Source organism: Prionailurus bengalensis, chromosome B2 (genome assembly GCF_016509475.1).
Source record: "Prionailurus bengalensis isolate Pbe53 chromosome B2, Fcat_Pben_1.1_paternal_pri, whole genome shotgun sequence".
Taxonomy (NCBI): Eukaryota; Metazoa; Chordata; class Mammalia; order Carnivora; family Felidae; genus Prionailurus; species Prionailurus bengalensis.
The window spans coordinates 132903136-132922315 of record NC_057349.1 but is presented as its reverse complement, the minus strand read 5'-3'; the positions used below and the strand labels follow the sequence as shown (position 1 = coordinate 132922315).

The 19180-nt window shown below is 36.3% G+C and overlaps 1 protein-coding gene across 4 annotated transcripts in view; it reads right to left on the bottom strand.

Moving 5' to 3' along the window:
* The window catches only part of STXBP5 (syntaxin binding protein 5), a 173560-nt gene that overhangs the window by 89502 nt on the left and 64878 nt on the right, over positions 1 to 19180 (bottom strand). For all 4 annotated transcript variants that reach the window (XM_043592558.1, XM_043592556.1, XM_043592557.1 and 1 more), the window contains exon 9: positions 12974 to 13052. In XM_043592558.1, coding sequence (XP_043448493.1) covers positions 12974 to 13052 — 79 coding nt within the window. The remainder of the gene's footprint in view (positions 1 to 12973; positions 13053 to 19180) is intronic.

Sequence of the window (19180 nt, the reverse complement as noted above, 5' to 3'; positions counted from 1 at the left end):
TATCTAGACCAAAAGTGACTGCCAAATACATATTTAAATACCACGAAATCTATTGCTCAGTTGATCACCAGTCCTAGGACTTAACAACGAGAAATGCTATAGGAGGAGCCCATGGCCAGATATGGTAATAAACGCTGTCTAAAGAAGTTTGAAATTTAACTGTTATGCTATTCTGATAATCTTTCATATAATTAGTACTACCAATTATATTGTTCACTACTAAATATATTTTTACAATTGAAATTTAAGCTCTAACTTATCCCATATGTAATTGTACATTACTAACCTTATCGATTTCTCCAACTTTTTTCAAATGGAGATATGCCATTCTATTTCAGAGAAAACAATTAACTATATATTTGGTAAGCAGAATTATACCTTAGCTCTTGAAAGCTAACTAATACCTTATCTTTACCACTCTAACCCCAGTGCTTAACTTTCTGTTGAATGAACACGATTTAAAAAAAAAAAAATGTTTACTTATTTGAGAGAGAGAGAGAGGGAGAGAAAGAGACAGAGTGTGGGCAGGGGAGGGGCAGAGAGAGAGGGAGATACAGAATCCAAAGCAGGCTCCAGGCTCCGAGCTGTCAGCACAGAGCTCAATGAGGGGCCTGAACCCACAAGCCGTGAGATCGTGACCTGAACCGAAGTTGGATGCTCAACTGACTGAGCTACCCAAGTGCCCCATGAACATATGATTTTCATGAGACCCCTACATCAAATTTCTAAGATTCTCAGTTCAAATTTCAAATGTAAATTCTAATTATCTAATTTGAATAGTTTAATAGCAACCTATATAACTTGGATCTCATACGTGGTGTCAAATTGTTGACTTTTCACATAAAAGCTTAAAGTTTAGATTTTGCTGATTATGTGCTAATTATTATAATAGGTTCATCTGCATACATGGTTAGAGTGGAAAACAAACTGTGAAGCACACTCAAAAAGTAATAATGAGTTCTTAGTTCTACTAAGTGTTTTGAGCTATCAAATCAAAATGGAATAATCAAGAACAAGGGTTTGAAAAACTTAAATGTTGAAGGGCTGGGAAATAAAAAGAATATAAAATTTAAAACACAGGGAGTTGAATTAAAAGTACCCTTCTTATCATTTAATGTTAGTTTCAAACAACACTTCTTGAACTATCTATGGTCAAGAATTAAAAAAGTTTTCAAGTCATTGAAAACCTGTGCTTTTGTAAGAAAAACAATTAAATGTGTGCACAGATGTTGTGGTAATGTCAAATGATATTCAAATTTCCATACTCTTACTTTTGATTTCTGTACGTATTTTGTCTCAGAGAGTTAGCACACTGGAACCATTCATGCATCATACTCTGAGTAGCACTAGTCTAGAAGACAAAAAGTTGAGCCATCTAAGGATACCATCAGGGGGAAATGTGAAGATGTCATTGAAGATCTCACTTTAAGGCCCCATACATACCCCCTGACACTCTAAAGTTAAATCAGAAACCACAGAACTCTTTAGTGGGGCATGTCTGAGTAGAGAGGCAGATCTCCAAAACAACTCTTTAATAAGAGAACTACTGCTTAGTTATAACAAGTTTTCACCAGGGACCTTTTAGAGTAAACAGGAAGATAATATGGTAGCCTAACAATAACTCATTATGATACTGAAGGGTATACAGAGATGCATAATGGGTCATAACCCAAGTTTTGGAAGAAGACATCTATGTTCAAATCCTAACTCTATTACTTTGTATCTATAGGACTGAACAACTTACTTCAATTTTGATTATCTGAGCCTCAGTTTTGTCTTCTGTAATAGACACCTCACAGAGTTATTGTAAAGATTAAGTAACACAATATACACGTTGCTTATTACAGTGCCTGGTACAAAATACATTCTCAGAAAGTGACTATTACTTTAGCATCATGATGGTGATATTCCAGTGCCTTTCTAGTTCAGATATTACCTTTGCCAATTTTAAGACGACTCTCTGAGAATCAGAGTAGCCATCTCCAGACCATATTTCACTAGTGACTAACCCTAATATTCTCTTTTGCTAACACGGAGAGATAGAAGTTTGGGGAAAAATAAAGGAGCATAATATATTTAGACAAGTTCCTGTTCACTTAATGATCAAGGTAACAATGATACAGCTTTAGTAGAGCAGGTTTGCATATCACAGTATTTGAGTAAAGTGTTAAGATTTTAATATAATTTGGTTATTTTTATTGATATAATTTTTATGTAAAGTTGTTATAGTAATCAGACTTAATGCATATCCTTTTAGTTATCAAAAATGTGGAATCTCAAAACATTTCCATAAATTGCCTTACAGTATACAGCAGTGATACTCAGAAGGTGGTCTGTGAACCCCTAGGGATTTTCAGGATCCTTTACTGTGAAGATAAAGCCATTTTCATCACGATATGAAGACATTATTTGCCTTACACTGTGCTGATATTTGCACCGATGGCACAAGGTAATAGTAGGTGGATTAAACTCCTGGCATCTCAGCATGAATTGAAGCAGTGGCACCAAACTGGACCTCTTCATTTTAGTCCTCATTTCCATACATGAAAAGAATTTTTCTCCTGCCACCTCATGTCTTTGTTGAAGCAATAAAATGACTAATTTTAAATCTTGACCCTTAATATGTCTTTTAAAAAAATTTTTTTTAATGTATTTATTTTTGAGAGAGAGAGAGCAAGCGAGCACAAGTGGGGGAGGGGCAGAAAGACAGGGAGACACAGAATTCGAAGCAGGCTCCAGACTCCGAGCTGTCAGCACAGAGCCTGATGCAGGGCTCAAAGCCACAAACTGTGAGAGCGTGACCTGAGTCGAAGTCAGACACTCAACCAACTGAGTCACGCAGGTGCCCCAATATGTCTTTTTAGTGTTGTGTTAAGAAAATAAAAAGCATACACAAAGCACTTCTGTATACTGAAATGGACATTTATTTCCAGAAAACCACTTGTACAATTGTTTGAATTGTGAGCTAAACTATTTGCTATTACTTTTGCTGAAAGGATGACTAACAAGTTATAATTTAGGCTGAGGTAACTGAGTCATTTTCTCAAAAATGAATGAATCTGTTAGTTTAAGGAAAACAACTGACAATATTTGTTTACAATGATAAAATCTGACCTTTCAAGTGAAAATCAAGAGTTTGGGAACTTCTATCTGCCATGCTGGATTTCACAGTTTCCCAATACTTGAAAACTTTGCTGATGACATCAGTGGTGGTATCAGTAATTTGAAAATATATAATGAAATGTGTCAGCATTACAAGATACAAATGACTCACTCAATGTTTTCCAATTTACCAGTGCCATGATGTTATAAAAGCATGCAAGAGGAAAAGAGACACTGAAAGTGCTGACACACCAAAGGATTTTCAAGAAAACAGAATAGGAACGCTTTTCTGAAAAGGGATTCAGCTCTCACACTGCTGAATCTACCACTTGGTAAGTTTTGGTACAGTATCAAGGAATATTTATCATTATTTTAAAAGTCAAACTACAAGGGTGCCTGGGTGGCTCAGTCAGTTAAGTCTCAGTCAGACTCTTGCTTCTGGCTCAGGTCATGATCTCACGGTTCATGAGTTTGAGCCCCACGCATCGAGCTCCATGCTAACAGCACAGAGCCTGCTTGGATTCCTAGTTTCCTTCTTTCTCTACCTCTCTCCCCTGCCTGCATATTCTCTCTCTCAAAATAAATTATAAACATTTTTTAAAAATCTATTTTAAAAAAGTCAAACTACATATTTGTGCAAAACTGAATTTTCTTCATATGCCTCATTAAAAGAACATATCACAAAAGACTAGAAGCAGATATGAGACTCCAGCTGTAGTCTTTTATACTCAACTTGAAAGAAATTTCCAAAATAAACAATTCTGCTAGGATATATTTTTAGAAAGAAAGTTATTTAAGACCTATCCTAGCCATACAAATTTCAGAAAAATTATGCTTTGGGATTTCAGCGTATTATAGTTTCATAATGCAAGCTAGTTAGGATATAGAGGATTAACTATAAGGTCCCACAGCAACTCATACTAGCCCCTTACTTTTTTTTTTTCCTAGTACCAATACAAATGAAAGAATTTATGTAACAGTTAGGCATTATTTTCAAACAAGAAATCTAAAACCTTCAATGCAATCTTTGTCATGTGATTTTTGTGATTAAATAAACTATATATGAAGTTCACAGTGTTACAAGTATGATTTCTAAGCTTATCTATGAAAGAACACTGCAAAGTTTTCAAAATCATTTACTGCAGACACGGTCTTAAATGGATTTGATCTCTGTCCTCTAGAAAAACATAATCAAAGCATATAAGCTGTCATCGGTGTATAAGCAGTTAAGTAAAAGTACCAGAACAATCTATGTACACATCAGAAATGGAAACATTTTAGAGATGGAAAAAAAAACAACATACATTAGGATGAATAACGATGGAAAATCTATCCTTAGATTAATTCGAACAAGCCATAAAGCTTTAAGGATTAACAGAGAATCAATTTAGATGATGAAGAAGGGACAGCTCTAAAAGAAAAAAAACTCTAGAAAGCTCAGAATGAACTTCAGCAGTAAAAAAAGTAGGATCAATAAACTAGAGGCAGTATAAGAAAATATCTGAATAGCCTCAACAAGTAACGATTTTGAAAACAATTAGGTGTGAAATGAAACTGTGCCTTTTTTTTTTTTTTTTTTTTTTACAAATAAACACATCACAAACTACAAGGTTAAAAAAAAAAAGTACAAGATTTTAAATTCTACTTTAGGATTTCAGAAATGGAAGAACTGTTACCAAATGAGTATCAACCACTAATATACGAACTTTTGTTAAATTTATCAGATAGTTTCTAGATAAAGGGGCATGGATAAGCATATAAATAATTTTGGTCCCTGCCAAAACATAAAAGCTCAGCTGGATGACTGCTTGCAAAAAAATTAAGTTATAAAGTTTTTATGAAACATCACTTTGTATGCAGATGAAAACAAATTTAACTTCAGGTCCCTATTATCACAGCAGGTTGCCTTTTCTGTCATAACAGCACTCATTTAGGAGTTCACATTTGTGGTTATAGTATTTAAGATGACTCAAAAGCATAAATGCTTACTTTTAAGGTAGGAAACTAATAACACAAAAGCATCTCACATTAATGAGACTGGTGACACTGTTGTATTTTATACTCAGTTCTTTAAAAGGATACACAGATACTTCCAAGAAGCCATGTGGGAATTTATCAAGATTCATAAAAATCTTTTATCTTCAAAATTTCACCACTGGAAATTTGTTGTAAAGAAACAGTACAACAGTAAAAACTCTGTTCAGTTATCTACAACATCAAAAAAGAGAATCTGTTCACTACTCTATTTTTACTTCTAATATGAAGAACCTGATTATAATATCAAAAACTAAATGTTCAGCAAAAGGGACAATAGTCTGAGTGAAGTGCATAGCCTTTACAATGAATTATTTAAAAAAGCTGATAAAAACCAGTAAGACTTTAGACATGTTAAGCAGAAAAAAAAATATCAGACTGAATATGCTCTAAGAATACAATTAAGGAATGTATCTGAAAAAAGATTGAAGGAAAATGAAAAGAAAAAAAATTGTTTTAGAATAGTGGAATTATAGGTTAATATGCTTCTTTTGTGAAGATTTTATTTAATGTTATAATTAAAATAGGTACTTCCAAAAACACTTCAGAGAAGAAGATAGTAATAGTGGTTAAAAATGAAACTAATACAGGTGCCTGGATGGCTCAGTCGGAAATGCATGTTGACTCCTGATCTCGGGGTTGTGAGTTTGAGCACCATGTTGGGTGTAGAGATTACTTAAAAATAAGATCTTAAAAAAAATGAAATTAATATAACAATTGTGACCAATTATACTTTTAAAAAAAACCTGCACTTTTCCTATGAAATACCATAAAAATATTTTATCAATTTTTCATGTCATTTCTGTTATCTGTCACTACACTTTGTATTAAAGTACTATAAAACGTAGCTTATGCTGAAGAATTTTCTGCTCATAGGCCACTCAAGAGTAACTACACAAATTAAGTTAGAATATTACTATGATTCATCCACTCAGCAAGCATTTACCAAGTGCTTAACCGCACTGCTCCCTGCAGGAGGGGCCGAAGAGTCTCCCATCATTTGATCCTTCCAGCCTCACTTTGCCCGGCATACCCCTCTCTACTACTTTGCTTTTGATCCTGGCTTTTCACTTTGCCAATTTCAGTGGTCTATTTCAGGACTCCAAACTTATTTTAATCCTAAGACTTTTGGCTCTGTGGCCAAAAATTTTTTTCATCTCAGTTTTTTCAAGGTAGTTTAGCCAAGCAATTGTTGCTGGCAGATCTGCAGGTATAGCTATAATCTTGGGGACTGTGGTTAATGTGAACAGAGAGTAGGTTTAATTAAAAAGGAAACACAGTGTGGTTAAGAGTACAGACTTCATTAAATCTGGGGTCTTCTGCTTATGATTTGCATGACTTTGGACAAGTTACTCAACCTCTCTGTAACAGTCTCCTCATCTGTCATACCTGCCTCATAAAGTGGTTGCTAAAATTAAAGAAAATATGTGTAAAGCACTTAGAACAATGTCTGGCCACAGTAAGCACAGCATGTGATTATGGATAATTTATATATAGTTATTTAAAAACATACCAGAGTGAGCCTGTGCTCTGGGGATAACAATCTTTTTGCACGAGGGAGTTTGTTTTGGGGCTTCAGAGAGCTGGGATTCTCTCATTGGATACAGTTCTAGCAGCTGTGGGGGAAACTCAGTGGTAGCAAGTTGTGGGTGTTACTGAAATAGACTTTTAGATATTTTCAGGATCAGAATATCACAAATGTACCCTGAGTTTTTATTACAATCTGTGTTTTTTTCATATTCCCACACAGGCAATCATCCTACAACTTTTAGTGCACATATAAAAAAAATTCTTTTTTAAGAGAGAGAAAGCACACAAGCACAAGTGGGGAGAGGGAGAGAGAGACAATTCCAAGCAGGCTCCACGCTCAGCATGGAGTTGGACATGGGGGATCTCACAAGCCTCTGATCATGACCTAAGCCAAAAGCAAGAGTCAAATGCTCAACTGACTGGGCCACCCAGGTGCCCCCCACCACTTTTTTTTTTTTTTTTTTTTTTTTTTTTTTTTAATTACAGAAATCATCAGGGCTACTGGGTAGCTCAATTGGTTAAACACCCGGCTCTTGATCTAGGCTCAGGTCATGAGCTAATGGTTCCTGAGATCAAGCCTCGGGTCAGGCTCTGTGCTGATAGCCAGACAGCGTGGAACCTGCTTAGGATTCTCTCTCTCTCCCTCTCTGTCTGCCCCTTCCCCAATAGCACTCTCTTTCTCTTTCAAAATAAATAAATTTAAAAAATAAAAAAATTAAAAATGTTTATTTTTGACAGAGAGCGTGAGTATTTTGACAGAGACTGACCCACCCAGGTGCCCCCCAAAATAAAAATAAATTAAAGAAATCATCTACTAAGCTACTTGAAAACAAATTCAGGCACCACTGGGTGGGGGGCAACGTTTGCTTATAGACAAACTTAAATACGTTATATGTATGTACATGTGTGCATATCAACGGAGTTAGCAAACTATAACCTCTTGTCTGTTTTTGTATGGCCTACAAACTAAAAATGATTTTTACATTCTTAAATAGTTGGAAACAAATACGCAAAAGAATGTATCATGACACATGAAAATTAAAGGAAATGTAAATTTCAGTGTCTGTACATAAAGTTTTATGGAACACAGCTGCATTCATTCATTTATGAGTTGTCTATGGCTGCTTTTGGGCTACAACAGCAGAGCTGGATAGCTGCCAGTTGAGACCTATCCAGCTTGCAAAGCCTAAAATATTCTCTCTGGCCCTATACACAAAGGGTTTGCCATAGTACGTGTTAGAGGAAAGGGAGTAAATTAATCTCTTAGATGTGGTTCTCCAAATGTGACTAAACTGCCATTTTTAACTATGATAACATTCACTTCTAGGATACTGAACAGAGATGCTTCTCCCCCAAACTGGTGATTCTCTGAGTGGTAGCATATTCCTTAAAAGACACTAACTCCTGCGGTGTCTGGGTGGCTCAGCCGGTTAAACATCTGACTTCGGCTCAGGTCACGGTCTCACGGTTTGTGAGTTCAAGCCCCACATAGGGCTCTGTGCTGACAGCTTGGAGCCTAGAGCCTGCTTCTGATTCTGTGTCTCCCTCTCTCTCTGTCCCTCCACAGCTTGCACTCTGTCTCTCAAAAATAAACCTGTTTGAAAACTTGAACCTATCCAGAGTTCATTGTTGTTGAAAATTTGGCCCTGCCTGTAACTTGTTATGCAGTCTATCAGCAAAACAAAAAATGCAGAAGTAAAGGAGAAAAGGAACTACAATTTACCAAACATGTACCATGGGCCAAACACATATTATTTCTTTCAGTCTCTACAGCACTTTTATTAAGTGGGAATTACTGTCCCTATTTTGCCAAGGTAAGGACAGAGGTTCAGTGATGGTAAGCAACTTGCCAAAGATTATACCGTCACTTGAGTGGCAGAACTGGGCTTGGAGCCTAAGTCTAAAAATCCGAAGCCTCAGTTATTTCCCCTAAATCAGGGGCTCTCAAACATGATGATCTTGAGTCACAGTACGAAGTGCATTTTACTTCACGATACAGTATACAGATACCTAAGTACATACAGTTGAACAAGTTTCATGTGAACCAATACTTAACCTGAAACCTGCAGTGCACTCTATATCTTATTCTAGTCCATAAGTTAAAAATTGATGTCACAACCAACAAAAGTATTGTCGTAACCCACTAGTAGATCACCCTTATCTAATATTTAAAAACAAAAAAAATCAGGGGTGAGGGGGGATGGGCAAAATGGGTGAAGGGGAATGGGAGATACAGGTTTCCAGTTACAGCATGAAGAGGTTGCAGGGATGCAAGTTACTGCATATGGAACAGTCAATGGTACTGTAATAGTATTGTACGGTGACAGACGGTAGCTGCCCTTGTGGCCAGCACAGCATAATGCACAGAGTTGTTGAATCACTACAACCAAAACTAATGTAATATTGTGTGTCAAACAAACAAACAAATAATGTAATGTCATAATGTTTCTCAGAGTGGAATTCTCAATCCAGGGAAGAGTATCAGTGAGGCTCCTTACTTATTATAGTTTTGCCAACCTTACAACTTGTACATCCGCTCTGAGAAAGCAAAATCAGAGATGCCCGTCAGGGCTTATCGAATGCTGTTCTGAGACAAGAGGTATGTGAGACAACCGGTTGAAAGAGTATGTTCCGGGGTGCCTGGGTGGCTCAGTCGGTTAAGCGGCCAACTTCGGCTCAGGTCATGATCTCACGGTCCGTGAGTTCGAGCCCCGCATCAGGCTCTGTGCTGACAGCTCGGAGCCTGGAGCCTGTTTCAGATTCTGTGTCTCCCTCTCTCTCTGTCCCTCCCCCGTTCATGGTCTGTCTCTCTCTGTCTCAAAAATAAATAAACTTTAACAAAAAAAAATTTTTAAAAAGAAAGGGTATGTTCCAAGTGCTTCATATATTTAATCTTCGTAACAACTCTATAAGGCAGATACTATTACTGTTCCTGCCTTACAGATGAAGATACAAGCACAGGGAGCTTAGCTGATGTGCCCAAGATGGCAGGGCTCTGAGGAAGCAGTGGACCCAGGCGGGCCGGCTCCAGAGCTCACACCCTTAATCGCTTTGCTCGAGCACCATCTGCTGTAGCACTCCACACCTGGGTCACGCCAGTGTTTCAAAAAACCAACTTCAACAGAATTGACTTCACATTTAACTTTGGATTAAGAACTGGCCATGTAAAGAATAGTTCCATATTTTTAATAAAAGTGCTATTAAAATGTTCTATTAATTATACTGTCACCATTCACTATGTTAGGGGAAAAATCTGCTCTCTCCTGGTGCAACATATGCTTTTATTTTACTGGGAAACAAAAGTCAGATACAACATCGTGATTCCATTTTTTGTCAGAGTGTACCTTTGCTTCAGAAACAAATTATATGTTATTACTGATCTATAACAGTTAATTCTTCATGGATACACTTTTCGAAACACCGGCCTATGTTCTTCTTCCTCATATTCAGTAACACTATGCTAGGGCAATTAGAACTGAGACAGGTATGTCCCATGCTTTCACTGAGCTGAATATTTAAGAGGGAACACATGCATTAAACTAATAATTTCATCATTAATGACAAGTAAAAATTCTAGAAGGGAAAAATATAGCATGCCTTGAGAATATATTACTGCGGTCCTAATCTAGGCAACATGGCCAAGACATCCACAAAGCAGTGATATTATTGTTGAGTTATAACGGATGAAAGAGAATCTTTCTCCTCAAATGATTTCTAGGCAAAAAGAAGAAAATGCAGATCTTGAGGAAGGAAGGATGACTCTTCTAAAAAAATCTGGTAATTTGCCAATATTACTTGTTGCCAACCTGACAAACAACTTCAGGTAGTACCTGCTCAAGACACTTGCTAGGAACAGGAAAAGGGGAGAGCTGACTGGCTTACTTAAAGGAGGGTGATTCTGCTGTAGGTGGAATAGGGGTGCAGTTCTCAATGCTGGTTGCACACTGGAATTCTAAGGAACTATCTCAAGTTTCCAAAGGGGCCATGCACTGTGAAAAAAAGAACCTGTTTAATTTACCCAATGTCCTATGCCAGGTGAAAAAAGAAATTGCAAAGCCAGTGAAGATCATTATCAGAGGGTGATCCTATTGATCAATTTACAGGTATCTACAAATGCAAAGGAATGAGACTTTTTTTTTTTTTTTTTTCATTTCTGATCTTAAGAAAAGGTATGGCTGCCATCCTGAAGAAACTGGAAACATAAACATTATCATTATAAAAGAATTGAAAACAGGTGGGGCACCTGGGTGGCTCAGTTGGTTAAACGTCTGACTCTTGATTTTGGCTCAGGTAATGATCTCACAGTTTGTGAGTTCGAGCCCCACATCGGGCTCCTTGCTGACGATGTGAAACCTGCTTGGGATTCTCTCCCTACCACTCTTTCTGCCCCTCCCCTGTTTGTGTTCTCTCTCTCTCTCTCTCTCTCTCCCTCCCTCTTCTCTCTCTCTCTCTCAAAATACATAAGCTTAAAAAAATTGAAAACAGTAAAGCACAAATAGAAAAAAAAAAAAATCCTCCCTGGACATTCGCCTTTGTTTCCAATCAGTAGACAACAGGCATGGTTAATTGAAATGTGTAGACAATTTCATTTGATGTTGTATTGTAAACTATAAACACAGGTTTTTTTCTGGTTCACCCCACACACTTTGTTTTTGTTTTTGCTGTCATTGCCTTTCCTTACATTCCTTTGCCATAGGACAAATTATGCAAACAATTTGGTAGTAGGAAGTAGGTAGTAGGCAGTAGGACAGTTGGTAGTAGGAAGTTTTCTAGTAACAATAAGAGCAACTATTCATAGGAAGTTTGTTATGTACCAGGCACTCTGTGAAATGCTTTCAATACATGACTTAATTCATCACAACCACCTTTTGACCTATTATCATAGTCATGTAATAAATGAGAAAACTGAAGTTCCAAGAAGTCAAAAAACTCTATGCCAAAAGTCACACAGTGAGGGATGCCACAGTCAATTAAACAGATGCCATTCCTTTTGGAGTTCATTCAACCTCTTGTTGGAACCAGTATATCTTCCGAATCCCACAGGAAGGCTGATGAGTATCAAGGACAAGTAACAGCAACCTTATGATTCTTCAGCCACCGTCTTTCTCAAATGAGAATAGGGCTAAAATGAATACGATTAGAAGACGAGTAAATCGAGGTAAGTGGACCACAGTTATAACCAGTGGTTATAAGCTGGTATTTAAAAACTGGGGCGCCGGGGTGGCGTAGGCAGTTAAGCAACCAACTCTTGATCTCGGCTCAGGTCATGATCTCGGCTCAGGTCATGATGTCACGGTTTGTGAGATCAAGCCCCACACTGGACTCTGTGCTGATGGTGCAGAGCCTGCTTGGGATTCTGTCTCTCTTTCTCTCTGCCCCTACCCCTGTGTGCTCTTTCTCTCTCTCAAAATACATAAACTTAAAAAAGAAAACATATGCCAGGGTTCTAAATTTCCATGCATCAGCATCTCCTCTCAGTCTAATTAAAATACAGATTGGTTGGCTCCACCCACAGATAGTTTCTGATCCAGAAGGTGTGGGGAAGAGTCTGAGAATCTGCATTTCTAACAAGTTCTCAGCTAATACTGCTTTTCCAAGGACCACAATTTGAGAACCAATGCTCTGTATACACTACATAAATTCACTCCCTTACATAGCTATGATAAATAAAAGCACACACTCTTCCTGGGGAACTAGAACATAAATAAAAGGCTTCTTTCAGGGGTTAATGAGGTGGAATTTTCTAGCAAACATTTATAATTTTTCCCTTTATTATACATTTAAACATCTGGTACATATAAGAAATACAAAATACAACTGACAAACTTCCTTTAATATTTAAACCGTATGTGTTGTTGTATTTGCCAAATATTCTCACGATGAGATTTAATTTGTGAAAAACACACATAACTTTCATAATTAACATATATAGTATAAATAGGTTAAGTTTTAAATATTTTTTCACTGCTTGTTCCACTTTTCAGTAGTGAATACTACTGTGAATAGTAGTGAATAGTAACAACCATTGTTGCTAAAGAGTAACTGAACTGAATGTATAATGTTTAACAAGAAAGATTATTCAAACTTTCCAAGATACATTACAAAACTACCAAAGACAAAGAGAATACAAAGAAATACTTTATCCTAAATTTACCAATTTTAGTTATTTCATTAAATAAAGCATGCATAAAATTTAAGACTGGGCTAGAACATTCTAAAGTAGGCTTTAAAACATAATGATAAAATGGCCTTAGTGCTATTTTAGTAATTGTATACAATGAATATTGGCAATGAAGTAAAATCTTACCCAGATCTAGTCGTTTTGAATTCCACCTTGAGGATAGGTTTGCATGGTTCTGGCTTCTTCCCATCCTTTAACTGTTTTCCTAAAATATATTTTCCTGCATTAAATTCTAAAATTCTAAATTACTCTAAATTCTTAAATTGATGGTTAATATATAAAATGAAAGTAAAGGATAATGAAATCAACCATGAAACATTTTTAAACAATTTTGAAAGAAGTTTTCAATATAAAATATTTAAAATGATCAAGCAATTTTTACTGTTGAAATTCAGTGCCTCAAAGTAAATGAGTAACTTAGTACATTTATGTGACAAAATTCTTGAAAAGAGACATTGATGGCCTTTCCAATGTTCTTAATTACAGATAAGCAAACGGAATTTCAATTATGTAAATGAATTCAAGTTTTAAAATAGCTAGATTTAAAAAAATAAATTAAGCCATATTTTACCCAAGGGTGACAGGTTGCAAAATTAAACCCTATGCTAATAACTTCATTTATATTTATTCTAAAGTAGGATCCATCCACTGTAATGTCTGAAGAGACTGCTAAAATAAACCAAGCTCTATAAAATGTCAGAAACTCATACTGTGAAAGAATTTTATTATTTTAAAAAAAGTTTTATTTCTGCTATTTCTACATAGTCATTGTAGAAACGACACAGAAAAATATAAAGCAAATAAAACATATTCCCCTTCTTAGAGATTAATCATTCTCAACATTATTGTAATATTCTTGGGAGATCCCAAACACATGCCTCTACCCCATACTTCTCTCCCACCTTCCCCCTGCCTCTTGGCACACCTGCTCATTCTAATAAACTTTGTTTAAATTTTATTCTTGTTTGCCTCACCAACAAGAATGTAAATGCCATGAAGGCAAAGGTTTTAAGTGTGTATGTGTTTCTGTTGATGTATTCCTGGTGACAAACATTATTTGGCATAAAGTGGGCACTCAGTTACTATTTAATGAGTGTGTAAATTGATGATTTTTCCTAAGGATTAATTCTTAGGAAAAGGGATATATGGGTCAAACTGTATTCCAAACAAGTCATACCAATTCATACATCCAACAGCAGTGTAAGAACATAGTTTGCCACACTCTTCGCAAACAATGTTTTCTTTTGTTTTGTTTTTGTTAAGTGGAAAGGGTATCTCATTTTAATTTGTGTTGTTTTAATCTCTAACTGGGTATTCTTTGCCTTTCTGGTCACCTGTATATCTTCTTTGAAAAATACCTTATGTCCTTTACCTATGCTTATATCTTACCCTCTTTACATTTAAAAATGCTAATCAAAGGTCATTAACACTATATCCATCATATATTACAGGTATTTTTCCTAGACTCATTTACGACTGAATTCTTAGAAAATTTAAAAAACTGCACAAAAGTATACATTTAAATAATCAAGTCTATCAGTCTTAATCATGTGTCCAGTTAAGAAAACTAAAAATCTTAAAATGCCAATTCTTCCAAAATTAATTCACAAATTTAATGTAATTAGAATTCCAACAGCTTTTCTTGGATTTGCACAAAATGACCTTAAAGTTCACATGGTCGGCTCACTACCTATGAATAAGCTAAGGAAAACTAGGAAAGGAAGGTGACTTCCAGAATGACAAAGTAAGGACTCTGTGAACTCGTTCTCCCACAAAAATTGAAATACTAGCAACTAAACTTAACCACTTCAGAACTGTGAAGTCACAAAACAAGTGGAACATTGTCTACCTAACAGAATGATGGAACCTCGGGGCGGCGGGGGGGGGGGGGGGGGGGGCGGAGGTAGGGGGATGTTCTGATGAAAGGCTATTCCCATCCTCCTCACTCCCCAGCTCAGTGACTGGGCAAACAGGAAAAAGCAATAATACATGCCATCACAGAGGGTTGAAATTTCGCAATTCTATCAAAACCAGCTTTGTTAGACCACAATCATTGATATTTTGTCCCAACTCACAGCTCCCTGGAAACTATTCCCAAGATATCGTGGCAATTTCATTTGACACAGACATCAGCTTAGGGAGACAGAAGGTCTCATACCTGCAGGGCAGCACAGATATAATAACAATTTGCTGGTGGTATCACAGTTGCCTAAGGCTGTGGTTTCAGGTGTGTCAAGTAAGAGCCTGGGCAAGAATTTAAAGAAAATCCTGAAAAACTAGACATATGCTAGGACTAAAAGGTTGCATACAGGTGCAAGGTCATGTGTACGCTCAGAAAATACCTAGGAAAGAAGCAAGTCACTCTTTGATTGATTTTGAAACCTTGAGCAAGAGGAAGTTAAAAAAAAAAAAAAGGAAAATGCAGAAGTAAAATGGGCTATAATGTCTACTGTTAGCAGGAATGTTGTAAAAGAAGTACTCATACATGGCTGAAGGAAATGTGTAATGGATACAGTCTCTTTGAAAGGCAGCCTGAGAACATTAATTAAAAGTAGAAATACTTATAGGGTGCCTGGGTGGCTCAGTTGGTTAAGCGGCTGACTTCAGCTCAGGTCATGACCTCGCGGTTAGGGAATTTGAGCCCCACATCGGGCTCTGTGCTGACAGCTCAGAGCCTGGAGCCTGCTTCGGATTCTGTGTCTCCCTCTCTCTCTGCCCTCCCCGACTCATGCTCTGTCTCTCTCCCTCTCTCTCTTTCAAAAATAAACATTCAAATTTTTTTAAAAAAATACTTAAAACTCTAACCCTTAGGAACAGCAATTCTACTCCTAAGCGTTTATTCCATAAAAACAAAAGGACCAATACCCACCAAATATGTACAAGACGGTAATAACAACATAACTTGTAGTGTATTTTCAAGAACTGAAAATAAAGTAAACGTCCATTATTTTGGAATGGCTGAACACTGGGAAAAACTGGGACACAAACAATTGGCTATTACATGACTACTAAGATGAAGGAATTAGAACTATGCCAGATGACACGAAGAGACTTTCCTCAAGTACGCTGGATTTGGAAAACATACAAAAAAGACTAATGTAATTCTGTTTTTTGCAAAACAATGCCTCATATTTACATATATATATGTACTAATATATAATATATATGTTATATATATAATATATATAACATATATATTATATATATATAATATATACATTATATACATTATATATATGTATAGGTATATGTATATATACATGTATATACATGTATATGTATATATATGTGTATATATATAATATATATACACTATATATATATAATAACTAATAATAAACTAATACATATAATATACATGTACTAATATATATAATTTTAGAAATATATTTATTTTGGAAGAACACCTGTAAGATTTTTGACAGTGTGCCTAGTAGGACAGGAAAGGGGACCGGGCTGCTAACATGGGGAAAGGCTGAGGGAGAAGGGACTGGCAAGATACGATCACATTTACGGGATCCTTGGTTTCCCTTCCTTGGTTTCATGCTTATTAGGAAGTTCTTCCCTGCCCCCACATCATTTAAATTTCTTTTTGCAGTATCTTATAATTGCTTTACAGTCTCACTCATTACATTTCATTATTTTCTGAAGTTTATTTTGGCACAGGGAAAGTAATTTTCCTCTAACAATTTCAGAGCTATTTTTATAGTTCTATTGAGCTGTAATTGCCAGACAGCAAAGTGCACAGATTTAAAGTGTACAATTCGAAGAGTTGTGATAGAGGTATGCACCTACCAGCACTATTTATTGAACCATCATAGCTTTCCCACGGATTCAAAATGTCACCTTTATTACATTAAATTTTTATAAATACACACCTGCCAACTGGTATTAGAGCATCTAATCCTGCCTCAAGATCCCAGGGAATCATCTCTTCCCCTCTTTGTATGAAATGACAATGTAATGAAACTTGAACCTCTGGCATCCTAATTTACAAAAACCAAGCGGCCAGTGACAAAGTAAGCAGAACACCAGACCGAGGGACTGGAAAGGACTGCTAGGAGAGAAGACTGGTTTACTGAGTGGGGAAGGGGAATTGAGAAAAAGGAAAGGTAGAAAAAAAGGACACCTAATCTGAAAATTAGTCCCTCACACTGTACAAGGAACACAGAATTTTAACCACTATTTCAGTATGTTCAGAAATATAGGGCCTTTCAGTAAGTTAAAGGTCTGCTCTGACAGCCAGCATCAGGCCTTTATTCTCCTTCTACCCCCCAAAGTTCTAATGAAAGTGTCAGACTGATAAAACTTGAGAATGCAGACATAAATTTTATACTTATTTTCTCAAAGGTTACTCTTGTATACATTTTGCTTCATGAAGTAAACAATTATTCAACTGTAATTCAATTTAATTTATTTCAATATTCACCACCACTCTTTCAGTGGCTAGGATGAGTTTTAAAGAAGGACATTGGGTGGTGTATCTACTGAATCCTTACAAGTTGGAGCTTTTATATGTCATGCACAAAACATGGCTAGGTACAAAATTCTTAGCTTTTGTCTTGCTCAATAGTCTTCCATGTTGTTCCACCATGTCCAGCATTTAAACTTATAATGAAGTTTAAAGCCAGTCTGATTTTTATTTCTTTACAAGTAAACTTTTTTTCCCACCCCCTATAAGGATGCTACAGAGTAGTTTCATTCTCTCCATAAGTCAAAAATGTTGCAGTTTTTATAGTTACCTTTCTTCATTAATCTTGTGTGGACATTAACGAGTCCTTTGGATCAGCATAGTCTTTTTTTTTCCAACTCAGATTTTTAAAATTATGTCACCAATCATTGCTTCATTACAGAAAAATTTATTCATCTGTAATCCTAGATTAACCATTTTCTAAATCAAGTAAGTAACAAGGCATGAGATTTAATACAGCACATATACAGGATGTTTAGAGGATCACCTGATTTCACCACTAGGTGTCATTTTACTTCTTACTTGCTATGTCACCTGAGCAGCAAAAATCTGTGCTTATTCAGCTTGTGCTTGTTCAAATACCTGTGAACTGCCTTGATAAGTTGTTGAAAAGAGCTGGTTAATTATAAAACAACTTAATAAATCATATAAACCTCCTTGTCACATCTGATTTCTTATCTCTTACTATGCCCTGCTCCCCATTCCTGTAAACCCAGCCACAAAGAATTGGTCTAAGCCCTGTAGATTAAATTCCAGAATTGTATTCACGTATGTCCATTTCTTCCCATTTGTTGTCACAATTGAAATCTTCATTATTTATTGTTTATAAAAGCTTCTTAATTGATCTCCCTCTTCTGCCGCCAGCTCAACTGATGCACTACCATCAAAGTAGTATTTCCAAAATATAGATTCTGTTTCTCATTGTAAAATCATTTAGGTCTCCATCACAAAGTCCACCGTGGTAGCCACCACTCATACACGGCTACTGAACACCTAAAATGTGGCTAGTCCAAGATGTGGTATAATTGTAAAGTACATATATTTCAAAGAGTATAAAAAAAGAATGTGAAATATCTCAAGTTTGTATAAAAAAAGAATGTGAAATATCTCAAACATTATTAAAACTAATTTGACCTTTTTCAACAGTTACTGGTATAGTTACTAATAAATTTAAAACTACACATGCAGCTTGCATTACATTTCTACTGGACGGTGATGTTCTAGAAAATAAAATGATTCCAACTGGAGAATCACACCGTTAACAATACTAGTCTGAAACGGGGAGGGTGTTCTTTCTTTAATGAGTGTGAAGACACCCCAGCTGGACTGGAGATATCTGAATATGTAGTTTGACTCTTGGCCAATGGCAATGGGAGTTATGATATGCTTGTTCAAGTTCCAAAACACCCCAAAACTCCCCTGGTAATCCCGAGTGTAACAGTTTTACTGATGGCTGGCAATGGGCCTAATTGGTTTGGCAAGACTGGCTTGATCACTGAAAGGGTAAATTGAGTTCCTCAGAAGTCAGATGGTGGTTGGAGGGAGACTCAGCACGATCCTTGTGTACATGTAAGTGCCTGTGGGAGCTTGGATATGGGACGTCTCTCAGAATGCTTACCTGCATTATGTTTCTCCTGCTGCAGGATGATATCCTTTGCCTTGAAATAAAAGCTTTATTTGCATATGCTCTGTGGAGTCTGGTAAGTCCTTTCAAATTCATAAACTGAGCAAAACTTTGTAATGAACTATATAAAGAACTGCAGTATGGTTTTATTATTTATTGAATGTTTTATGCTTCAGGTGAATCTTAAAGGTAGACTAATACAATTTTTTCCATGTCATATCTTTAAGATACTGTATTG